This window comes from Xenopus tropicalis, chromosome 6 (genome assembly GCF_000004195.4).
Source record: "Xenopus tropicalis strain Nigerian chromosome 6, UCB_Xtro_10.0, whole genome shotgun sequence".
NCBI classification, from domain to species: Eukaryota; Metazoa; Chordata; class Amphibia; order Anura; family Pipidae; genus Xenopus; species Xenopus tropicalis.
This window is the reverse complement of record NC_030682.2, coordinates 9788127-9814461: the sequence shown is the minus strand read 5'-3', so window position 1 is coordinate 9814461 and position 26335 is coordinate 9788127. Positions and strand designations below refer to the sequence as shown.

Sequence of the window (26335 nt, the reverse complement as noted above, 5' to 3'; positions counted from 1 at the left end):
TATGGTTGGGGGTCACCACAACATGAGGAACTGTGGTCGCGGCATTAGGAAGGTTGAGATCCACTGCCATAGAATGATATTTATGCTGGGTGATAGTTGGGTTCACAACAACTTGCAGTTTTCTTCTGGCAATATACAATTAAAATTGGGAACTTCCTGCAAATGCCTCTTTCACAGAAATCACTAAAGTAGGTAATCCCAAACTATGGAGCTTGGGGCAGTGGAGGGGGGACTAAAACTTTCTGGCAAAGTTTTAGTATTAGAGAATTATTCTCTTCAATCAATAGTTGGAAAGACCAGGACACATATCAAATAGTATCATGGTGACATCTTGAATCTTCTCAAGGAAGTTCTTTTGAGAGGAGGATACAGCAAAACATGTTTAGTCCAGATGTAGCATATTCATAAGGTGTCTATGAAGTTCATCCTTTCCAAACTACTCTACAACGTGATCCAAAAGGAGGGCAACCAAAAATCTTGAGCAGGTCAGGTGATACTTCAGCTTTTAGGGGGGATTTTTCTTCCTTCCAGATCACTTCTGATTGTCTAACAAATCATAATGAGATACTATATGTCCTTTTCTGTTAGACATCAAATCTGTTTTTGAAGCCCACCAACGAACTGCTAATAAATATCTAGGAAAATTCATAACCAGACTACCGCAGTAGAAGCCCTTCATGTAGTCATGGTGAACTCTCCATTCCTCCAGTCTAAAGGTCCCCATACACCTTAAGATCCGCTCGCTTGGCGATACCGGCAAGCGAGCGGATCTCCTCCCGATATCCCCACCTACGGGTGGGCAATATCGAGAGAATCAAGGCTAATTATAAGGACGGGTATAGGCAAAGTTGGTTCGGGGACCACATCGGCTTGTTGATGCGGTCCTCAATCCGACTAGATTTTTAAACCTGCCCAATCAAGATCTGGCCGATTTCAGGCCAGATATCGGTCGGGCAGGCCCGTCGGTAGGGTCCATACACGGGCCGATTAGCTGCCGAATCAGTCTAAGGGACCCATATCAGCAGCTAGAATCGGCCCGTGTATGGGGACCTTAAGAGCCCACCAGTCCCATCTTACATGTCTATTTAGATATTCTATGGTCAGAGGCTATTGGGAGACAATACAGAGTTTCTACACGGGAAATATTTAGGTCAAGGAGAGCTGATCATTTACTTGAGCTAAAAATGAGAAAACAAGAAATGGATTTGTGCCCGACGTATGAATCATAATAATAATCTGTTCGCTGCTCGTGGCTCAAAGCGATATCTGGAAGGAGCCATTGGATGAGTTATTTTCGTTTGTTGAATGACAGTGAGAAAGGTGCAATTTCCTATAAATCCACTGTACATTACAAATGCCTTGTTCTATTTGTAAATACTGTGTAGCTTTCCTCGCCTGGAGACCTGCTAAGGGGATGTTTTAATGCAAACACTAAATGCCTATTTTGTGACTGTCAGAAAGCCATTACCTCCTCGGGATTGATGAATCCTGACAACGTAACAATGGCCTTTGTAGCATTTGTTAAAATAAAATTTCGACAGATATTACCCAGCGCCATTCATGTAACTCAGCATGTTGGTTATTTATTCACGGAGGAGGTTGTTACTTTTTGCTGCAAATAATTTTACAGAAAATGGTTAATGTGAATAGAAAATGGTGGCTGTTTGCATAAATATCCAGCCCTGGCAAAGAAATATTAAAGGTATTCTGTCATGATGTTTATGGGGTACTTTATATTCTAAATGACACTGTTACACAGCAAATAATTCCCTCTGCCATTTAACCTTTTATTCTTGAACCAACAAATGTATTTGTAGCTGTAATATTGGTGTGTAGGCGCCATCTCAGTGCATTGTGCCTGAGTCTGAGCTTTCAGCCAGCGCTACACATTAGACCTGCTTTCAGCTAACCTATTGTTTCTCCTACTCCCATGTAACTGGAGGAGTCCCAAGCCGGACTTGGATTTCTTACTATTGAGTGCTATTCTGATACCTACTGGGAGCTGCTATCTTGCTCCCTTCCCATTGCTCTGCTGATCAGCTGCTGGGGGGGGGGGGGGGATATCACTCCAACTTGCAGCGCAGCAGTAAAGTGTGCCTGAGTCTGAGCTTTCAGCCAGCACTACACATTAGAACTGCTTTCAGCTAACCTATTGTTTCTCCTACTCCCATGTAACTGGAGGAGTCCCAAGCCGGACTTGGATTTCTTACTATTGAGTGCTATTCTGATACCTACTGGGAGCTGCTATCTTGCTCCCTTCCCATTGTTCTGCTGATCGGCTGCTGGGGGGGGGGATATCACTCCAACTTGCAGCGCAGCAGTAAAGTGTGCCTGAGTCTGAGCTTTCAGAAGAAGCCAGCGCTACACATTAGAACTGCTTTCAGCTAACCTATTGTTTCTCCTACTCCCATGTAACTGGAGGAGTCCCAAGCCGGACTTGGATTTCTTACTATTGAGTGCTATTCTGATACCTACTGGGAGCTGCTATCTTGTTCCCTTCCCATTGTTCTGCTGATAGGCCGCTGGGGGGGAGGGGGGGGGGATATCACTCCAACTTGCAGCACAGCAGTAAAGTGTGCCTGAGTCTGAGCTTTCAGAAGGAACCAGCGCTACACATTAGAACTTGACCATGGAAAAAAATCAAGTTGTTTTTTTATATCAACTTTAAGAAAAAACTCAAATTTGAAAATGAGCCTCTCATAGTTTTAGACTTGGCCAATCATTTTGGTTAGTGCGAATGAAAGGAGCGCTGCAGTAGCTATAAACATGCACCCAAACTATAATAATTATATGAAAATTCTGTCTGGGAAATGAATGTGATTTTGTTTTTGTCTATCTGTAGTAATAAGTCAAGTCAACTGAGCTTGCTGTGGTTTCTTGAAGACGTTTGGCCAATCATCCAACTGGCTTTCCCAATTCAGAATGACCTGTACGAAGATCTTCCTGGAATAAATAACCTGGAATGTGGCTCCAGTCATTCTGAATTGAGAACTGGATGACTGGTGAAACGTCTTCAAGAAAAACACAGCAAGTCCAGTTGACTTGACTTATTACTACAGATATACCATGACCTGGATGAATGAGAACCTTCACAGACTTGTTCTTGTATAGTCTTGGAGACACCAATGGCTTATTGGTGACATTTTTTTGCCAAACAACTCAAGAAGTTCAATAAAAGTTCCATCATTTATGGACCAGTAATGTTTTTTCATAGCTGGTATGTAAAATGTCCATAATCTAGTGGCACCATAAAACTATGGGTACGTTCTAGGTACTTCTAGGTGTTTCTATAGTATGGTATATAAGTAGGCGGCTAAACTCTGTTAGGTCTATGTATAAATCAGCCAATAAATATCAAGGGGTGCATCACCAAACGCCATGACAGATTTCCGCGCATGCAATGGGGCGTTCCTCGTTAAACTGGCGGCAGCACAGAAACACAGCATGAGGTGGTGGCACATTGGGATCATGTTAGCGGAACGTGCAGAAGATGCATGGACACAATGTACAAAGAACACAAGCGGCACTTACATGATGACGGTTTTCTTGGGCACTTTAGTGTCTTGCTCAGTGACTACAAAGGAAACAGGATGAACAGCATGGGGTTAGAAATCGGCAGAAGCTGGAATGATTGGTCTAATTGGGTTAAGTTAATTAAGAGGAACCTAAATGGTCAGCTAGAGCACTCATGCTTCCGGAAACTTCTACATACAACAATCTCATTCATGTAGTTTAATGTAGAGTCAAGTGGGGTTATGTAATATAAGGTGCAGTAACCCATAGCAACCAATCAGAAGCTAGCATTCAAAAGCCAACATCTTATTGGTTGCTATGGATTACTGCACTGCTTTTTATTACATGAAATCCCAGCTGACGCAGCTGTAGTTCACAGCAAAAGGGTGACATTAACAACATTGGATCCATTTTTTATAACAAATCCCAATACAATAAGGATTTCTCCCCATTGGATCTCCAACAGCTGCCAAACTACAACTCCCAGCAGCTACTTGTACCACACGTTAGTTGGAGTTGCTGGAAGTTGCATTTTGGAAACTACAAGTGAGGCAATAGTTAGTTTTAAATCAGGGGTGGGCAAACTATGGCCCGCTGGCCTTTTCAATCCGGCTCGCCGACTTGTGCCCCCTTAAAAGAATTATGGCCCCTGATTGGTTGCACCCCATGCGTGTGCGTGACATCAGCATGCATGGGGCGCAACCATATAAGAGGGTGCAGCGGGAACCGGGGTCAGAAGCAGCCGGAGGATGGAGCGAGCCACACGTAGCTGGGGGGGAGATGGAGGATGCAGGGAAGTATGCTGGGGAGGAGCTGGGGAATGGAGCTGGAGGATGCTGGGGGTGGAGCTGGGGGGAGCTGGAGGATGCTGGGAGGGAGCTGTAGGATGCTGGGAGTGGAGCTGTAGGATGCTGGGGGTGGAGCTGTAGGATGCTGGGTGGTAGCTGGAGGATGCTGGGAGTGGAGCTGGAGGATGCTGGGGAGCAGAGCTGGAGAATGCTGGGTGGGATGCTGGGGGGAGCTGAGAGGCCCCGTAATTTGTGACGCTGGCCCGGCCCTTCGGTAAGTCAATGTGGCCCCTGAGCCAAAAAGTTTGCCCACCCCTGTTCTAAATGCTGAAGAATATGCATTAACAGTACCAGACCATTTCAGAATGTTACTTTAAAGGAGAAGTAAAGGTATAATCACTGGGGGTGCCAAATTATAATCACTTCTGTAGATCTTCTGGATCTTCTCTACGGTCTGGTCTGGGCACGTCTGGGCAGTAGGGTGAAAAGCCCAACCCGGGGCTGTAGGGGAGGATGAAGAGGTGGAAGAAGATTGCTATGGGGCACTTCTAGACCCAGGTGTGAGTGCCAACCAGGGGCTTCCAGTAATAAATGATAATCCCATTTGGCACCCCCTCATGGATGATACTTTTTCTTCTCATTCCCGAATGTAGTGCAATGAGCAAACTATGAAACCAGGATCAGAAAACTGTCATCTTTTTTAATCCAAAACTCAGCGCCGTTCACCTATAGTCCATTGTAAACACCGGGAGCCTCATTTTTGATGTTTTTGAAGAAAAAAAGGTGAATGCAAAAAAAGGAACAAATGCTAAAAAAACAAGGATTCGCTCAAGTTTTACCCAATCCTGACCCTCAGTTTATAATAAAACCACACCCAAGTAGAGTCTAAGTAGACCATTCTGCCTAATGAGTGGCCCAGTAGGACTTCATTGACCAGGACTAACGAGTGGCCCAGTAGGACTGCATTGACCAGGACTAACAAGTGGCCCAGTAGGACTGCATTGACCAGGACTAACAAGTGGCCCAGTAGGACTGCATTGACCAGGACTAACAAGTGGCCCAGTAGGACTGCATTGACCATGACAAATGAGTGACCCAGTAGGACTGCATTGACCATGACAAATGAGTGACCCAGTAGGACTGCATTGACCAGGACTAACGAGTGGCCCAGTAGGACTGCATTGACCAGGACTAACGAGTGGCCCAGTAGGACTGCATTGACCAGGACTAACGAGTGGCCCAGTAGGACTGCATTGACCAGGACTAATGAGTGGCCCAGTAGGACTGCATTGACCAGGACTAACGAGTGGCCCAGTAGGACTGCATTGACCAGGACTAACGAGTGGCCCAGTAGGACTGCATTGACCAGGACTAACAGTGGCCCAGTAGGACTGCATTGACCAGGACTAACAGTGGCCCAGTAGGACTGCATTGACCAGGACTAACAGTGGCCAGTAGGACTGCATTGACCAGGACTAACAGTGGCCCAGTAGGACTGCATTGACCAGGACTAACGAGTGGCCCAGTAGGACTGCATTGACCAGGACTAACGAGTGGCCCAGTAGGACTGCATTGACCAGGACTAACGAGTGGCCCAGTAGGACTGCATTGACCAGGACTAACGAGTGGCCCAGTGGGACTGCATTGACCAGGACTAACGAGTGGCCCAGTAGGACTGCATTGACCAGGACTAACGAGTGGCCCAGTAGGACTGCATTGACCAGGACTAACGAGTGGCCCAGTAGGACTGCATTGACCAGGACTAACGAGTGGCCCAGTAGGACTGCATTGACCAGGACTAACGAGTGGCCCAGTAGGACTGCATTGACCAGGACTAACGAGTGGCCCAGTAGGACTGCATTGACCAGGACTAACGAGTGGCCCAGTAGGACTGCATTGACCAGGGCTAACAGTGGCCCAGTAGGACTGCATTGACCAGGACTAACAGTGGCCCAGTAGGACTGCATTGACCAGGACTAACAGTGGCCCAGTAGGACTGCATTGACCAGGACTAACAGTGGCCCAGTAGGACTGCATTGACCAGGACTAACAGTGGCCCAGTAGGACTGCATTGACCAGGACTAGGACTCCACTTGCTCCCCACAATATTTCGCACATCTTTGTGGTTTTTCTGTTATTTGCAGAACACGCTATTGGGGCTGAAGCCTTGGCTGGATGGGAGCCAACTACTACAACTTTAATGGCACTTGTTGTCAGAACCAGCAGTGCAATCAATAGCAAAGGACAAACAGCTACTGCAGGAATGTAGGAATGCCATTGGCTTGATGGTTACTGGTTACTGCAGCAGTGAATGGAATATATTAGGGCTGCACAGAGGGAGGCCTGGAAGTCACATGAAGCCATTGGCTAGTTCTTATGGCCCAGAGCCTGGCTGACAGTTGCACACTTTATACCATCAGCATGTCAATAAGGCGCAGCTCCGAGCTTACAAGGTCTTCATATTTGAGGTTCTTTTGAATTATTTGTATTTAAAGTAAATTATTCAACAATCTGAGATTACTCCGAAATCGAGAATGAAAGTGAAAAATCACAGGAAGGTATGCAGGGCCGGACTGGGTCGTTAGGGCACCCGGAAAAAACTCGGTGGGTCCCCAGCGGGCCAGACCGGATCCCCCACAGTGTGCTCCCCCAAGCCATCAGTCTATCTCCCCTACACTCTGAAGGTAACACACACTTGGGGGAGGGGGTCGGATGGGTGTGGGGACCCCATTGGGTGGTGTAGGGGCCCCTGAGGCAGTAGCCCCCGACCCTAAGGTATGTGGTTAATAAAAACACAGATTATTGAAAAATACTTGATTTTCAGGATGCAGCTGGCTATGTTAGCCTGAGAATATATTTACAATCAGCCCAGGTAAAATTTAAAAAGAATTATTAAACATATAGGAGCCATAGAGCAGGCTGGGTACCTGCAGTGCAATAGGGTATTGGGCAGGGAGTGGCCAACTCTCCGGTGACATCACGTCCATGTTTATGATGACCTCATTTCAATTATTCAAGGGTTGCGCGTAGAATCAGGTCAAGGTTCCAAACAGGTAAAAGCTTGGGTGCGGCTCGGTGGGACTGACACCTTTGTCTGATCCCCATGGGGTAAAGTCGTTTGTACCAGGTCTAGTAACAGCCTATTAGCTGATTGGATGCTATGCTTAATCTACTCCCCGCCCCCAAAATTCCATGAATGGAGCCTTCCTGTCGCTGCCCCGGAGGGAACGTGGCTTTGATGATTGGGACTCTCGCAGCAGGACTTCTCCCTCGCAGCAGCAGAGCACAAAAACAACCCCCTTGTTTTAACTTTCAAAAAGGTGATACTTGGCCTTTGCCTCCGATTGCGTCTCCCAGGGCTCCGGCTCATGTGTATATAACAGCAACACAAGCCGTGACATATTGGCAAGGAAACCAGGAGCGTCCATTAACCAGAAATAAGAACCTTATATAATGAAGGCTGTTGTCTTGTTTCTACTTGGAACATAAGGGCTCTGGCACATGGGGAGATTAGTCGCCCGCGGCAAAACTCCCTGTTCGCGGGCAACTAATCTCCCCGAGTTGCCTTCAGCTGCCTTCCTACCGGCAAACATGTAAGTCGCCGGCGGGATGGCACACGCGGCGGCGCGATTTCCCGAAATTGCCCCGCCGCGTCTGCCATCCCACCGGCGACTTACATGTTCGCCGGCGGGATGGCAGGGGGAAGGCAACTCGGGGAGATTAGTTGCCCGCGAAAAGGGAGTTTTGCCGCGGGCGACTAATCTCCCCATGTGCCAGAGCCCTAATGATACAATGGATCATTAATTACAGAGCAATTAACTCCTCTCATTCAAGACCTGCCCACGTATGAAGTGCGAGTACAATCTAGACTTTATTTCTTGGGGGGTCTAAACAAGTACAGGTATGGGATCCATTATGCAGTATGCTGGGGACCTGGGGTTTTCCAGATAAGGGGTCTTTCTGTAATTCAGATCTCCTGCCTTAAGTCTAGTACAGGTACTGTTTTATTATTACAGAGAAAAGGGAATCATTTAACCATTAAATAAACCCAATAGGGCTGTTCTGCCCCAATAAGGGGTAATTATATCTTAGTTGGGATCAAGTACAGGTACTGTTTTATTATTACAGAGAAAAGGGAATCATTTAACCATTAAATAAACCCAATAGGGCTGTTCTGCCCCAATAAGGGGTAATTATATCTTAGTTGGGATCAAGTACAGGTACTGCTTTATTATTACAGAGAAAAGGGAATCATTTAACCATGAAATAAACCCAATAGGGCTGTTCTGCCCCCAATAAGGGGTAATTATATCTTAGTTGGGATCAAGTACAGGTACTGTTTTATTATTACAGAGAAAAGGGAATCATTTAACCATTAAATAAACCCAATAGGGCTGTTCTGCCCCCAATAAGGGGTAATTATATCTTAGTTGGGATCAAGTACAGGTACTGTTTTATTATTACAGAGAAAAGGGAATCATTTAACCATTAAATAAACCCAATAGGGCTGTTCTGCCCCCAATAAGGGGCAATTATAACTTAGTTGGGATCAAGTACAGGTACTGTTTTATTATTACAGAGAAAAGGGAATCATTTAACCATGAAATAAACCCAATAGGGCTGTTCTGCCCCAATAAGGGGTAATTATATCTTAGTTGGGATCAAGTACAGGTACTGTTTTATTATTACAGAGAAAAAGGAGATTGTTTTTAAAAATGTGAATTATTTGATTAAAATGGAGCCTATGGGAGATGGCCTTTCCGTAATTCAGAACTTTCTGAATAATGAGTTTCCGGATAAGGGGTTCGATACCTGTAATAGAAAATTCAAATTTTCTGGACGGGGACAAGTGAGACTCTTTCCCTTACTAACACTCCCTCTTCACACCAACAGAAACACAAATCTGCAGCCTTTGGCTTGTCAGCTCCTGGGCCAAGGAAACTGTCAGCTGCAAGGCGGCCAATCCTGAGAAGCTCCAGGCCACAGATGTTTGGATTAAAAGGAAAATAGGTTTTATAATATTGCTTTATATTCCATTTATTTCCCCTTAAGTTGAAGTAAATATCATGGGTAAAACTGGAATCAACATGGCAACTCCAACCCAGAGATATAAATAATAAGATATTAAGGTAATTTCTTACATCTCATCAAGTCTAATTAAAAAAGGAGATAAAACTTCCTTATAAATGGCATTTATTTTCCTTTTAAATTGTTAATATTCTTTCAGGCCAAAAAGGAACCCACTGCAAACATTAATTATTATTATTGCTTATATAAAGGCAAAAACAAAATCCATTAGGCGGCACCACTACTGTGCGTGGGTAAATGTATGTGACCAATCGCAAAGCACATTCCATAAAAGGCACATGTGACCAATAGCAAAGCACATTCCATACAAGGCACCAGAATGTACCCGGGGGGCAAAGCCAGGGGCAACATGCACCGTTATGTGTTGTACAGCGAAAGCCAAACTGTTGGTTACAGGCCCTGCCCATTTACCCATAATTCTTTTCAGTGTAACTGAGTCAGGGAAGACAAAATACACCTACATAGGATGGGCCCCTTCTATTAACGGCTTCCTATAGGCCTCACCCACTTACCCGTCTATTTATGTGAATGGGGCATGTAGGTAACTACTTTATATACCCACCATATTTATATACCCATCATTCTATCGGATGCCCTTGCAGGGGGTATAAATGAATGTCAGGAAAGGTAACTAATTATGGGCAGCGTATCATATGAGCTAATTGAGCTAATTAGAGGAGCAGGGTGTATATGGGATGGTTCAGTTACAAACAGAGGTGCAATAAGGTACTTTGCCCCTAGCGCCAGTAGGGCGGGTCCCAGTATGGGAGGTGAATACAGGGGAGTGGGACATGGGAAGCTTATGGGTGTCTTTTGAAGCACTTATGGCAGATGTTGGGTGGTTCCACTGCTAGTGATGAGCGAATCTGTCCCGTTTCGCTTCACGAAATGGAGAAAAGTCTGCGAAACGCGCAAATCCTTTTTCATCCCACGCGTCTTTTTTTGCCGTGACCGCACCTATTTTGCTGTGACTGCATCCATTTTGACGCGACCGCAAAAATTTTGACAGGACTGCGCCCAATGTTGTTGCTTTTTTTTTTTGACACAACACAAATTTTTCCGCGGCGAATTTCCGTGGAAGTTTTGCAAACAATTCGCCTATGGCTAAATCGAAAATTCGCTGCGAATCCATGCCTGGTGAAACAATTCGCTCATCACTATTCACTGCACCTTCTCTCTGCTCCTTGCCCTTACCAGGCCCGGACTGGCAACCTGTGGGTTCTGTGGGGCTGCTGTAAGGTGCCATAGGACAGGCAATATTTATTGGGCTGCTGGGGGGCCTCTTTGGGCCTCTGGGTACTGGGAATGTCAGGGCCTTCTTAAAGGGGTGATCTACCTTTGTAATAAAATGTCTATGGCTTTTCAGTGCCAATAGAAGCATTTCTACAATATATATATGAATTAGCGAAAATTAAGAGTAATTCAAGTTGCTAATTGAAAGTGAACGGCAATAATGGACTAAACAGGGTGCAGCCAAGTAATGGACTTTATTTATAACTATTTGCATTAACTAATGTGATCGAAGGAAACTGTATAGTTTTTTAAGGTTCTTTGCAAAGGCCACAATATTCATTCCCAGGCAAATGGATACTGGCCAGTCATTACCAAAATGCTAAAGTCATTGCTGGACAATACGAAACAATAACTTTCCCACAAATGCCCCAGAAGCCCATTTCTAGGGATGTTTTATTATTGTGTTTCAGTGCAGATATTTCTATTCCCATACACAAGCCAATCTCAAAGTGATACAGATGGTGGAGACCCGACTCAGTCCAAATGGTGAGATTCAAATAATTCAACCTGCCCCAGTTATGCAGTTTCTGCCTCTGAAAGAGGGGCCTAGAGGTTCTTGTGTTAATTAATCTTTAATTGCTCATTGTTTGGTTTCAATATAAAGCAGTTTTCCCTCCCTTGGAGGTTTAAATATTCTTAATGTAAAAGAAATGATTACCTTTGTTCTTATTATAGGGATGGTATAGATTATATATATTCATTAGTACATCATATATAGTGGTACTGTATATCATTGTCATTGTTTCATGTGAAAGTGTTTGAAATAGAAAACAATGATATGATTACCTTCCCCTTGAAAATGTGTGAATAGAAAACAATAATGTGTTTTACTTCCCCTTGAAAGTGGGTGAAACAGAAAACAATGATGGGATTAACTTCCCCTTGAAAGTGGGTGAAACAGAAAACAATGATGGGATTAACTTCCCCTTGAAAGTGGGTGAAATAGAAAACAATGATGGGGTTAACTTCCCCTTCAAAATGTGTCAAGGACAGGCTGTCACTGACAATTCTATTCCTCTACTATTCTAACCCTCCATAGGGCTCAATGGTACTCGGCAGCTTAAACCTGGCGTACTTTTTGCCAGTTTAAAAAAGTCACATAAAGTTTTATAAATCTTGGTTTTTAAAATAATTACACAAATTTTTTTGAGAAAAAAAGAAACAATCGTATACTGTCAAAAACACGTACGTAAATCTCGACTTTCAGATGTAGAGGTCCCAATGGTTCATACACTGTGCAACTTGAATTAATGAATTAAGATAAAACCAAGTGTATTTTCCATTTTCCACCATTTTTCCACCATTTTTCCACCAATCATCGTAACCGTGTCATTGCCAACAAGAATTTCATTCCTGCCCTCAGGTGTATGTATGTGGGCGCCCTAGGCAACCCGGTCGGCAAACTCCGCCCACCTCCCCACCCCCCGAACGGCGCATGCGCACCAATGCACAGGAGGAGGTGCAGGGGGCGGGGCGGTTAGTTCGGTCATTGCCTCCGACGCTAATGACAAGCGGCGGAGGCAATGACAAAGTAGCGCTAGGGGTAGGCAGGAGAGGCTCCTGCCTGGCGTCCCTCCATCGTTGCGCCCTAGGCAGCTGCCTCTTCTGCCTACCCCTAGTTCCGGCCCTGACGGCTATCTATAAATGCATTCTGCCCCAACCTTACCATAACACGTAGTTAGCTAGGGCAAACCCACTGTGTCTGGCCTGTGGGAGGGAGTATTCTCTATTATCAGCAGATGGATAGAACCAGGGGACCCACCAAGGAGCTGGGGGCAGGATAAATGGGGGGATACGGGGGCGCTTCCTAACAGATAGGAAAACATACATGAAAAAGATTTCCTAGGGACTAAGTATATCAATTCCGACTACACAGGATAGATACAAAGCAAGTTTATAGGGGAACTTTGGCTTCCGAGCCCCACAAAAAACCCTAATATCCCTATCCCTGTAATCTGTTCAAACAGTAGCAATAAATCCCATGTTTATATGCTGAAATCCAGCTGCAAAACAGTTCTTCTCTTTCTGCATCATTGGAAATCCTGGCAGGGGAGGAGGGACTAAAACACTGATGTTACAGATTGTAACAACTTCCCCACAGCTTACAGACAGCATGCAGGAACTACATCCTCTTGTGTCTTTGACTCTTAACTTATTGCAACTGTACCTTGTATTTATTTGTATTTATTGTTATACTGTGTATTTATCTATTATTATCTTAATAACCCCCCGTTTGTATTAATGTATTCTACTGTACAGCGCTGGGTACATAAGTAGCACTTTATAAATAAAAATATACATACATACAATGCATTGCACTGGGATGTTCCTTTCCTTATTGGCATCACGTGTGAAGCAGGGGATTGTGGGATTGGGAGGAGGCAGGTGACTACTGTTACATTTTATTTGAGTGATAAAGTAGTCAGCCAGATCAGCAGGGGAACATGGGGTGGGACTTAGGGAACAGGGGGCGTGGCTTAGGGAACTGTTCCAAACCATATTATTACATTAAACATCATAAAAAGGCTGCAGATTTTTAATTGATCGCAAAGTTGCCTGAAATTATGTTTACTTTTTAAAAAGCCCGAGTTGTGTTTGGGCGGAGTCGGGCGGAGTTTGGGCGGAGTTGGAAGCGACAAATGTTTATTCTCTGCTCCCAGATTGTGTGTTCTATCCCTGTTCATCCTTACTTTGTGCTAGAACACGACAGTTTATAGAAGGAATAGATATGAGGGGCTTATGTAGATATTATACAGGTGGATATTGGCCAACATGGGCCCCATTCAATATGGAACCCTGTGTGGCCAACCAATCAGATCCCACCCTGGCCATTAACATACCAATCACTGATAATAACATTTGCTATGCAATGGAAAAAATAAAACCATCATATACTGTATAAATAAAATAAGTTGACATAGATTATAGTTTCCACATAAGATATGAGGATGGTTTGTTTTATGATAGAGACATAGACGATGTTACCTTCAATAGTTATGGTCTGGTCTCCCCTCCGCTCTTGGGCCAGCAGTGCCGGGGTCATCGGGCTCAGTTCTGCCCCACTTCTAGCCGATCCCAGTCTGTTCCCCAACTGAAAATGACAAATGCAGTTTAATCAAATAAACGATTGTGCATGAAATGGAGCCTTTACTTGATCATGTGACTCGTGTCTACTTCCTTCCTGCCATGATTTCAATGTTTGTTGCCCTTTAGATGTTGGAACTCTGTCTGGCACAATGCCCCTCATACTATATACAGGTATGGGACCTGTTATCCAGAATGCTCAGGACCTGGGGTTTTAGTTGGGATCAAGTACAGGTACTGTTTTATTATTACAGAGAAAAGGGAATCATTTAACCATGAAATAAACCCAATAGGGCTGTTCTGCCCCCAATAAGGGGTAATTATATCTTAGTTGGGATCAAGTACAGGTACTGTTTTATTATTACAGAGAAAAGGGAATCATTTAACCATGAAATAAACCCAATAGGATTGTTTTGCCCCAATAAGGGGTAATTATATCTTAGTTGGGATCAAGTACAGGTACTGTTTTATTATTACAGAGAAAAGGGAATCATTTAACCATGAAATAAACCCAATAGGGCTGTTCTGCCCCCAATAAGGGGTAATTATATCTTAGTTGGGATCAAGTACAGGTACTGTTTTATTATTACAGAGAAAAGGGAATCATTTAACCATGAAATAAACCCAATAGGGCTGTTCTGCCCCCAATAAGGGGTAATTATATCTTAGTTGGGATCAAGTACAGGTACTGTTTTATTATTACAGAGAAAAGGGAATCATTTAACCATTAAATAAACCCAATAGGGCTGTTCTGCCCCAATAAGGGGTAATTATATCTTAGTTGGGATCAAGTACAGGTACTGTTTTATTATTACAGAGAAAAGGGAATAATTTAACCATTAAATAAACCCAATAGGGCTGTTCTGCCCCAATAAGGGGTAATTATATCTTAGTTGGGATCAAGTACAGGTACTGTTTTATTATTACAGAGAAAAGGGAATAATTTAACCATTAAATAAACCCAATAGGGCTGTTCTGCCCCCAATAAGGGGTAATTATATCTTAGTTGGGATCAAGTACAGGTACTGTTTTATTATTACAGGGAAAAGGGAATCATTTAACCATTAAATAAACCCAATAGGGCTGTTCTGCCCCCAATAAGGGGTAATTATATCTTAGTTGGGATCAAGTACAGGTTCTTTTTTATTATTGCAGAGAAAAAGGAATCATTTACAAAAATCAAGATTATTTGCTTATAATGGAGTCTATGGGAGACGGCTTTTCCATAATTTGGATCTTTCTGGATAATGGGTTTCCAGATAACAGTTCCCATACATGTATATATATTGTAACAACAGAATTACAGAAAAGACAAAAACATTTTTTTTAAATCAAAGCAGCCAAATATCTCTATATAGAAAGTCTTACCTCACATTCATAATAGCCTAGGTCCTCATTGGTGGCATTTTTGATCACAAGCACCAAAACACCGCTCCTTGGCTCAGTGAATGTTTGGTATTTAGCAGATTCTGACAGCAGTTTCCCTTCTCTGTACCATCTGCAAACAAACGTATCATGTGAGGGGGACATTTATCAACGTTCCAGATTTTTTTTCACGATTCATTTTGCTTTAAAAAAAACTTCAAATTCGAATTACGTTTCAAAAACTCGAATGTCTGGTAGTTATTAAGTGCAAAAAATATGCCATCTAAAAGCTTGCAAGTTTCTATAGAAGTCAATGGGAGTTGTCCTAGGCAAAGTCAGGCCATATTTTCAAACCAAAAAAAATCCTAAATAGGAAACTGCCATTTTAGGTACTAAGGGCCGCCCCCTGGGATCATAGGAGTCACAGTGCACACAAACAAGCCAAGGCACACATACATGCTAGGCCCCATCAGCCAATGAATGGGCAGAGTTCTGCCTTTTGCTCCCACACTACTTCCTGTTACAGTTAGAGCTGCATCACTTCCTGTCAGCTGATCTCGGAGGGAGCACACAGCCCATCACTAAATGGCGGCTCAAGGGAAAGGCTGTAAAAGGGCAATATTTACTGATATATATATTCCAGTTTGGGGAGATTCTTTAATTGGTCACTTAACATAATATAAACTGTTGGTTACGTATTCATTCTGGGGGTGTAGTTTCCCTTTAAAAGCAAATCCTGCAAGAGGATAAGTAACTTTCTGTAGTTTAGCAACCTCCACCATTCAAACACTGGGCCAGATTCAGTTCAGTGAGAAAAAGACTCATGAACAAGATTCAGTTTGAGATGCAATCAATTCAGATAAACATATCTCAAAGTTTATCACGTGAAAACTCTATTGATGTCTATGGGAAAAAATTGGAACTGAATTTGGATAAAAGTTCTTTCTCCTCAAGTTGAATCTTGTCCATAAGTTTTCCCATGATGAACCATGAGATAACTCCTCAGTGAATTGAATCTGGCCCAGTATGTGGCACCTTTATTCGTAGACATTGGTCTTGCAGCTAAGTAGACTACTGGGTAGCCTCTGAGGGCTACTTAGTAGTCTACTTAGTACTCAGAGGTCCTGCCGGAAATTTGTCATGGTGGAAACATCAGCCAAACAGTTAACATTATGTATGAACATCGATATAATTGTATTTGTGTTTGATCTCCTCGACTGTAACCATCTAAATGGTCGTGGCATCATCTTCAGGTGCATTTGCCTTAATTGTATTATTTCTTCTAATAAAATTCTTTCTATCATTACACCAACTGCCCTGTTGTGTGTTGTGAGTTTTCCTAAATCAGCCCAGGGCCCATGTTTCTGTATATCCCCCAGCAATCAGGCAGCCAATCATTCAGTTGTCCTTGGGTCCTTATAGGGTGATGGATTCCAACTACAGATTCCAACTTCCAAGGTTTCTTGGCCATAAGCAACTTTAGGCTCTGGATGGCTGACTATACAGTGTAAAGAGGCAGTAGAACATGTTCTGTACTGTAAAAAAGGCATCTTTATAACCCCAATAGTCATTGGCTCACCTTATCTGTGGGTAGGGAGCTCCATCAATGGTGCATGTGAATTGGGCATCCTCCCCATCCACAAAGTGAGCGTTTCGGAGTTTATTGACAAACCTCGGGGGCACTGAAAAACAAGAAAATAATTGAAATCAATGTTTCTTGTCCAACAAAACTTGTGCCCTCTTGTAGCCATCTGGAGCCCCCCTGAAATAATAAGAATTTCTGTCAAATCCTCTTGTCCTCACATTGTAATGCAGTAAATGCAGTTTTTTCTTGTATTTTTTTTCACCAGAAAAACACATGGTGAAACTCTAGAACAGGTTTGCAAACATTGTTGCCACCCGTGAAACCACAAATTGCACTGTGAATCTGTACCAGGCACATAAATTAGCTTATCCCTACTGAGTAGAGTAATTATAATAAAAAACAAGGTTGCAGTTTGCATGCCAAACAAGGTGCATAGAACCAATAGACAATATGATGGTAAGATGGTACCTTGGACAAGAATCTTCCCCAAAGTGCTGGCACTTCCGGCTGGGCTGGCTGCAAAGCACATGTACTGCCCTGAGTCGGCTCCAGTCATGTTATCCAGAATCAATGTGCAGGAGCCGTCGGGATCCTCAATAATGATGTGATGGGGGTCAGCTTCCACAGGTCTGCCATCTTGGAGAGGAAAAGAATATATAATATCCACCATGAAAATGTTCTAGGTGTCACAAAAGAGCTGCATTAGGACATTGTTATGTAAGATAAAGGGAAAAGGGTGGTATTGTCCTAGGGCGGGACCTCCAGCCCAGCCTCATATGATGCCTACATAAGTTTTTTCATGGTAATATTAGCAGATAGAATAAGCTGAGAATTACCTTTATACCAGGCAACAACAGGCTTAGGTGTCCCTGTTACGCGGCACGCCAGCTTGACAGTTTCTCCCAATTCGGCCGTGCAGTCTGCTAAAACTTCGATGAATTTTGGAGGATCTGAAAACGCACAAGTGATGTGTTATGGAATTGTCCTTGTCCCATACCTTTGGCCCTTCTTTCATCTACAACCTCTCTGTTTTCTGTTTATTGCTCTGTTCGCTCTTTGTTTTCTTTCTGTTCTTCCTACTACACTTTAGGACAGCGGTTCTCAACCTGAGGGTCAGGACCCCTTTGGGCCCTTTCACAGGGGTCACCTAAACCATCAGAAAACACATATTTCCGATGGTCTTAGGAATAATTGTATGGTTGGGGGTCACCACAACATGAGGAACTGTATTAAAGAGTCGCAGCATTAGGAAGGTTGAGAACCACTGCTTTAGGTGAAGCCACAGCAGATCATTATTCCATGCATCTTTTTCTGGGGGTGCCACGTGGCTTATGTATTAAGCCCCATCCCTTGTTTAATTAAACTAATATCTACAGTTAGTACTAGTGGTTGTATATATAGTGTATGTATGTGAGTGTATAGATTGGTAGGTGTGGGTTAAGTGTGCTGGGTTTACTTGGATGGGTTGAACTTGATGGACACTGGTCTTTTTTCAACCCTATGTAACTATGTAACTATGAAACCAGGTCTCAGATCTGCAACTTACAGTGTCCAATTCTGGACTGGACATACTTCTTGCCCTTAATTCCAAGACCTAAATATATCTAAACCTTATAAGGAATTCTGGAATCAACATATATTTCTCTGTCCATGGGGTTCTATCTTCCCCAAATAAACGTAACCCAATATCTCAGTTCATAGTTCAAGATCATTAGGGTTCCAAGAGACTTTAGATAGGCAAATGTAGCCCAAATGATTATTAATGATCAGATCCCGTATATGTTGTTTGGCACTGAATGGACTGTACCACACAGACGTATCACTGATATTACAATAAAGTAGGACATGGCTTACTCCAGATTGGCATACTGAAGCGCTCTTGTATGCCACAGATTTCCTTCACCCAGGAGTTTTTTATGATGACGGTTCGAGCTTGAAGCAGATATTTCCTCACTGAGTCTTCCCGTTCGTGCCAAACCTCAAAAGCTCTGTCGTCTCCTTCTATCTGATCATTGATGTCTATATTTGTCAGCTGAGACATGAGAAAGGGAGCCATATTCACTCAATGCCAGGCCATAATACAGGGAAGCACAACAAGTAAAGGCAGTAGAACATCCCAAGGATGAAGTTACAAGCTACAGACCTTCATCATGTTCTTGAACACGTAGCTATAGGTGTCTGTCCTTGTGTCCCGCTTGGGTTTGCAGATGATCAAGTAGTTCTTGAACAGAAAGACATGACGGTTGTGACCCTTCCAGGCCATTCGAGCTCCAGGGGCTCCTTCCCAAACAATAAAGTGACCCTGAAAACACGGACAATTCATGTTTATACAAATGTTCTGATTTCATTTAGGTAATTGCCAGCCATAACAAAGCAGGCAAACATCGAAGGCAATTTGATAATTGTAGCACTTGAGAGCCATTTCTCTGATTTAGCATTCAGATTTCCCTGTTGCTATGTTGAGGGAGGATAAAAATGCTGCCTTATTATTACTATTATTCTAAATGAGGCTTTTTCATTTGGATGCAGATCAAGCAAACAAATGTCTGACTTCTCCTTCTGAAGTTTTGGCTACGAGTATAAAGGTCCCCATACACGGGCAGATAGTAGCTGCTGATATGGATCCCTTGGACCAATTCGGCAGCTTATCTGCCCGTGTAGGGGCAGAAATGAGGGGCCTGGCCGACCGATATCTGGCCTGAAATTGGCCAGATATCGATCGGCCAGGTTAGAAAATCCAGTCGGATCGGGGACCGCATCGGCTCGTTGATGCGGTCCCTGAACCGACTGGCCCATTGCAGTGTTTAGAATTCGATCGTTTGGCCCCAGGGCCAAACGATCGAATTCGCCTACATGCCCCCCGATATCGCCACCCGTAGGTGGGGATATCGGGTGAAGATCCGCTCGCTTGGCGACATCACCAAGTGAGCGGATCTTATAGTGTATGGGGACCTTAAGCCATCTTTAGCGCATTAGTACTTAGAGATGGGAATTAGTGATGAGCACATTTTTTTCGGCAGGCATGGATTCGCAGCGAAATTCTGCATTTCACCATCGGAAAAATTTTTGCTGAAAAAATTTGCCACGACAAAAAATTCTCTGAGTGAGGAAAAAGTCCCGGTCAAGTCAAAAAGAAATCACAGTTGCTTCAATAAGCTAATGGGAATGAGTAACTAGGCCTGGTACAGAGCACATCATTTTCTATAATAATAAATAATAGTTCTGATTAAGAAAGTTTATTTCTTAGTACAGGTATGGGATCCCTTATCCGGAAACCCTTTATCCAGAAAGCTCAGAATTACGGAAAGCCCATCTCCCATTGACTCCATGTTAATCAAATAATCCAAAATTCTAAAACTGATTTCCTTTTTCTCTGTAATAACAAAACAGTAGCTGTACTTGATCCCAACTAAGATATAATTACCCCTTATTGGGGCAGAACAGCACTATTGGGTTTATTTCATGGTTAAATGATTCCCTTTTCTCTGTAATAATAAAACAGTACCTGTACTTGATCCCAACTAAGATATAATTACCCCTTATTGGGGCAGAACAGCACTATTGGGTTTATTTAATGGTTAAATGATTCCCTTTTCTCTGTAATAATAAAACAGTACCTGTACTTGATCCCAACTAAGATATAATTACCCTTTATTGGGGGCAGAACAGCCCTATTGGGTTTATTTCATGGTTAAATGATTCCCTTTTCTCTGTAATAATAAAACAGTACCTGTACTTGATCCCAACTAAGATATAATTACCCCTTATTGGGGGCAGAACAGCCCTATTGGGTTTATTTAATGGTTAAATGATTTCCTTTTCTCTGTAATAATAAAACAGTACCTGTACTTGATCCCAACTAAGATATAATTACCCCTTATTGGGGCAGAACAGCCTTATTGGGTTTATTTAATGGTTAAATGATTCCCTTTTCTCTGTAATAATAAAACAGTACCTGTACTTGATCCCAACTAAGATATAATTACCCCTTATTGGGGCAGAACAGCCCTATTGGGTTTATTTAATGGTTAAATGATTCCCTTTTCTCTGTAATAATAAAACAGTACCTGTACTTGATCCCAACTAAGATATAATTACCCCTTATTGGATGTAAAACAATCCTATTGGCTTTAATTACTGTTTTATTGATTTTTTAGTAGGTATGGAGTTTCAAATTATGGAAAGACCCCTTATCTGGAATACCCTTGGTCCAGAGCATTCTGGATAACGGGTCCTATACCTGTATCTCCCCAATGGATCAATGGAAAAAGAAACTACCTGACGTATAGGTTCACCCAAGGCCTCTAGCGTTCCCGGGTAGTTTTCAATCAGGGACACATGCAAGAAGTTCTCTGCCCGCCGAGTAAGAGCAGATACAATAGCATAGGCCTGTTCCAGTAGTGCACAATTCTTCCCGTTTCTTGCTTTGTTCCGGATGAGTTCCTAATGGAAGGAATTGTATCATTACATACAGCACAAGGTATAGGATAAGTATTACAAAGACTACAGAACTGACCAAAAAGCAAGGAACATGGGCTTTATGGTCAGAGAGAATGTGATAGGCTTGAATATCTGCTTGACCCAAGTGCCCAGTAAAGTTCTTATTGTGTATGAACCTAAGCATCTGCCAAGCCTTCAGTACAATCCCACCTTCCAAATAAAAATGAGCAATGGTTTTCTAATTCTGAATTGTGTTGTGTATACCCCCTACTACTATTTGAAATAAAGTAGTGAAGGTCTTCAGGTCTGTGTGTCAAGATTTACAGTTGTGTCTCAATATCTGTCTCTCTGTTCTTCTTGTGTTTGTGCACAATGGCTTGGATCCTGGTAGTTTACAAATCCTTGCCAGTCTGGTTAGTCAAATTAGTGAGATAACGATAATAAAACATCCAGTATCTAGTATAATAACATCCAGTATCTAGTATAATAACATCCAGTATCTAGTATAATTAAGTCTAAAGCAACTGGACTTGGAAACGTTTTACCGCTCATAGGAGCAGCTTCCTCAGAAGTTTTCAAGAAAACTCAGAAAGTCCAGTTGCTTTAGACTTAATTCTACGAGATAATGTATATCTTGACCTGGATGAATGAGAATCTCCGTAGATGATAAAACATGAATGACCAATTGTTCCCAGCTGTAACTTTGAGCAGCAGTTGGGGTCGGAATGATGGAAGCTTGGTTGCACTGTACATTCCTAAAGGTGGCCATACATGTTGCCAAAGAAGCGGATCTTCATCCGATATGTGCACCTAAGGTGGGCAATATCAGGCTATTTCCATTGTTTGGCCCTATGATCGTGTATTGGAGTTGTCAGACCAAGGCTGCATCCATGAGCTGATGCGGCCACTGATCTGACAGGAAAATCAAACCTACCTGATTGACACCCGGTCCACTTTCACCCAGAAATCGATTGGGGATGTCCATTTAGGGGCCCCATACATGGGCAGATAAGCTGTCGAATTGGTCTAAAGCAGTGACCCCCAACCAGTGGCTCAGGGGCAACATGTTGCTCCCCAACCCCTTGGATGTTGCTCTCAGTACCCCCAAACCAGGGAGTTATTATTGAATTCCTGACTTGGGGGCAAGTTTTGGTTGAATAAAACAAGATTTCCTACCAAATAAAGCCCCTGTAAGCTGATAGGGTGCATAGAGGCCCCTAATAGCCAATCACAGCCCTCAATGAACTTTTATGGTGCTTGTGTTGCTCCCCAAGTCTTTTTACATTTGACTGTGACTCACGAGTAAGAAAGGTTGGGGATCCCTGGTCTAAAGGGCTCAAATCGGCAGTATAAATCTGTCTGTGTATGACCTCCTTTACTCTCTCCTCCACCAACTTCTTACTAACCCTTTTTCAGATGTCCTGGATAAGTAAAAACTCTGAATCACAAATCATATTGTGCCCACCTTTATAATGACTTGATATCGCTGGATCCTGTTTATGGGCCTTTCCAGGTAATGTTGCAGAGGAGGCACAGGGGGCTTGGACGGGTCTGACAGCGCTAGCCGTTCATCTGAATAGTTCTGTAAAACAGTCAAATTTTAGCATGAAACTAGCTTAGATGATATTTGTGGTAGACTTTGGACGAATCTCTAACTGGTTCTGCTTCTCCAATCAAAAGAGGTAATAACAGGTGTAGTCACACGTACCAATCAGCAGGCAGCCAACGCTCACTAGTTATTACATTGAACCTGAGATACCACATCAATTTCAGCCTTGAGTTCTAGGTCTTCTACAGACCATATGGAATCCAGACTATCTGAATAAGTTCACTTCCTTGTAAAACTAGTTTAAGAGCTGAGATTTTGTGCAGTTCATAGTCTGGGTCTTTAATAATTGATTTCTAGTTACTTCTACCTGGTCTATTTTCAGAACTATAAGTGGATGTCTAGATACAGGTCTCCAGCACCATCATCCAATGACGCATATCATCCAAAAAGTCTGTGCGCCTAAAATATATTCTGAAATGGAAAGACTGAATTATATATATACCTCTTCTATAGCCCAGTTGTGTTATATCCATAATTTACTACTCGACACACATCTCATCTGGGTTCATTCCTTCCAACATTTGACAGTAAACAGCAAACATGGGACATTTTGCCTGGACCATTACCAGTTATGCCCAGACATGCTGCTCGATAAGTGGTGAGACCCACACCCTTTCGAAGGACCACTATTTGGGCAGGGGAAACATGATTTTTCTGGGTCCCAAGTAAAATACATATCAATGCTCCCATGCTTGTCAACGACAATAAGGAAAATAAGCAGGGGCAATTCAGATCAATACAGTCCCCATGGTCTACTGTTGCTATAATTATTTCACTGATTTAGGCTATCTTGCCAATATTAGGACTATAAGGGGGTGCACTGATCCATATTCAAGGCTAACTTGTGTGTTTTTGGCTATCTAGCCCCTATATTTAGGCCCCTGACATTCCCAGACTACACCTCCCCTCAGCACAAAGGTTTATTTTAGGTTCAGCTTTAGTTTCAATGTAATAACATGGTGATGGTTGCATATATTCTCTTAAATTGCCCACTGGAACTTTTTGCCCTTGGACTCACCTTGTAGAACTCCTGAATAGAATCGCTGAGCACGACCGACTCAGCCTGGACGCGGCCAACCAGGAACATAATGTACTTGTTGAATTCATCCTCGTTCTTTATGAAGGACATGGCAATGTCATCGTCTGTGTCACATTTCTTTAGCTCGGGGAAGAAAATGCTGTTTATAAGAGAAAAACTCAATTAGGTCTGACAGAAGAACAATGTTCAGATATAATAATGTAGAGAATAAAGTACAATAGTGTTGTATGGGGTTTATGGGCACAATGTAACTCTATGTAGCCCTCTACTGATCATCTGGGTTAAGCCCCAAGGTAAGTTCATAGATGAATTAGAACGTTCTATCCACATTTAGTCTGAACATCGCAATAGTACACAATGGAAAGGTGCATCAGAGCAGGTCCATGGAATGCCATGCACTTTGCACCTAATGTAAAAGTGCAAAAACAATGGAATTCTGGGACTAAAACACAAATTTTGGAAAAAGACTCATCAGTATGAGTAAATTATCTTGCAATGTGTATTTAGTGAAATACTACCCACTTTGAGTGAAAGTTGCCAATGTCGCTGATGTTCCTGAAGATGGTGGATTTCTGGCTAGCAACGTTCTCTGGGATATCAGGGCTGTTCTCTGTGTGATGTAGGTGATGGTTCTCCAAGAACTGTAGCTCCTTCACGTACTCCTTCTCTGTGTTCAGCAGGTCCTGGAGCAGAATGCTGGGAAGCCAAGAGAGGAGATCATTTGCACAGTGGTTCTAGAACAAAAGGCTATCTATTAAGGTTATTTCATCCAATATTTATTTCCACTATTGGGCATATGGTTGTGCCATGGCTGGATGCCAGAAGATGTTTATTCCAGGAAATGTGATAATAATATGGGTGAAGTAATCAAGGAAAAGTTGAATTTCTACCTGAGCTTCTTCTTGTACTCATCTTCTGAAACACACACTCCAGAAACTTCTGGTGCTTCTCCTAAAGCCCACTCAGGAGATAGCTGGGTGGAAAAAAAATTAGGATTCTTATTATACATTATTATTAAAGACCATTATAGACCACCAGTCAGTTTCATGCTACTGACCACTACTAAAACGTCTAATCGGTAAATGTTACCTTCAATCGCTTATCCAAGTAAGCTGGTGACACCCAACCTTGCCTGGATGCACTGAACTTGGTTGGCTTTGTTCGGACCAACCATTTGAGGGGATGAGCGGAGTCTAGAACCTCCACGTACTGACCCTCTTTCAAGGTGATTGATTCCTTATCAGCAACAATAGGGTTATAATCAGCAGACGCCATGTAGATGTCGAATATCTGTGGTCACAAAAATGAAGTTCTGTTATAAGGTCTCCTCAAGAAGTGGTAATATTGACATTTCCTCTAGTCATTCTAATGGTTTCCTCTAGTCATTCTAATGGCTTTACCTCTCCTCTAGAGTCTCCATCTTCTGATTCTGAGGAAGACTCAACAGCAATGGAGGAAGGCCTGGACCTTCCATGGCGTGGTGATGCTGACGGGGTCTTCGTTTCTTCATCACTATCCATCCCTGTCGTTCCAGGGACACGAAGTGTGGCTGCCAAAGAGAACCATCTTTTTTAGACTTTAATAACAAGCTTCTTTATGGAGTTCAGACCATACCATCCTACATGTACAAATATCTCCTCCATAGAGCCATCCTCATGTAGTAGTTAGTGGAACACAGGGCAAAACAGACTTTGTGCAGCCCCATGAGATATGTAAAAAAAGACTGGAAACCTATAGGTTTTTGGCTGTTGTTAAAATACATTAGAACTTCAAGTGGGTGCTGACAGTTAGACTTACATAACAACTGAATGGGAATAGTTTTGGTGTATTCATTATCTGTAGAAACAAAATTTACTGGTGATGTTGCCAAAACAACCAATAGAAACCAAAAGCAGAAGATCTGATTGGTAGCTATGGGCAACATCACCAGTGATATTTGTCTTCAAGGTTAATATATATTCCCCATAAGTGTTATTGTCACCAACTCACCATCTTGCCCTACTGTCTTCATCTTGCCCTACAGTCTCTGTCTTATGCTACTATACCTGCTTCTCCCTATTATTCCTACAAATCAGTGCTGCTCTACAGAATTTAAGGCAGGCCCTGCTGTTTCCAGTTTTCCCTACTGTCACCATTTTACCTTACTGTCTCCATCTTGTCCTACTGTCTCCAACTTGCCCTACTGTCTCCAACTTGCCCTACTGTCTCCATCTTGTCCTACTGTCTCCATCTTGTCCTACTGTCTCCAACTTGCCCTACTGTCTCCAACTTGCCCTACTGTCTCCATCTTGCCCTACTGTCTCCATCTTGTCCTACTGTCTCCAACTTGCCCTACTGTCTCCAACTTGCCCTACTGTCTCCATCTTGCCCTACATTTCTCTGTCTTATGCTACTATACCTGCTTCTCCCTACTATTCCTACAAAGCGCTGCTGCTCTACAGGACTCAGGGCAGGCCCTGCTGTTGCACTTTTTCCCTGATGTCACCATCTTGCCTTATTGTCACAAGCATTTCCTACTGTCTCCACCTGGC

At 42.9% G+C, this 26335-nt stretch overlaps 1 protein-coding gene across 21 annotated transcripts in view; it reads right to left on the bottom strand.

Annotated features, from left to right (window-relative positions):
• Window positions 1-26335, bottom strand: part of obscn (obscurin, cytoskeletal calmodulin and titin-interacting RhoGEF) — a 241276-nt gene that overhangs the window by 55136 nt on the left and 159805 nt on the right. For 18 of the 21 annotated variants that reach the window (XM_031903695.1, XM_031903696.1, XM_031903701.1 and 15 more), the window contains 14 exons: window positions 25205-25353; window positions 24894-25094; window positions 24695-24777; window positions 24327-24500; window positions 23784-23943; window positions 22622-22738; window positions 20995-21159; window positions 18860-19018; window positions 18571-18748; window positions 17553-17666; window positions 17185-17352; window positions 16711-16813; window positions 15135-15264; window positions 13668-13773 (listed from right to left, as the gene is read on the bottom strand). In XM_031903695.1, coding sequence (XP_031759555.1) covers window positions 13668-13773; window positions 15135-15264; window positions 16711-16813; window positions 17185-17352; window positions 17553-17666; window positions 18571-18748; window positions 18860-19018; window positions 20995-21159; window positions 22622-22738; window positions 23784-23943; window positions 24327-24500; window positions 24695-24777; window positions 24894-25094; window positions 25205-25353 — 2007 coding nt within the window. Of the gene's footprint in view, window positions 1-3531; window positions 3575-13667; window positions 13774-15134; window positions 15265-16710; window positions 16814-17184; window positions 17353-17552; window positions 17667-18570; window positions 18749-18859; window positions 19019-20994; window positions 21160-22621; window positions 22739-23783; window positions 23944-24326; window positions 24501-24694; window positions 24778-24893; window positions 25095-25204; window positions 25354-26335 lie in introns of all 21 variants that reach the window. The other 3 variants (XM_031903714.1, XM_031903713.1, XM_031903715.1) reach the window with 1 other exon arrangement.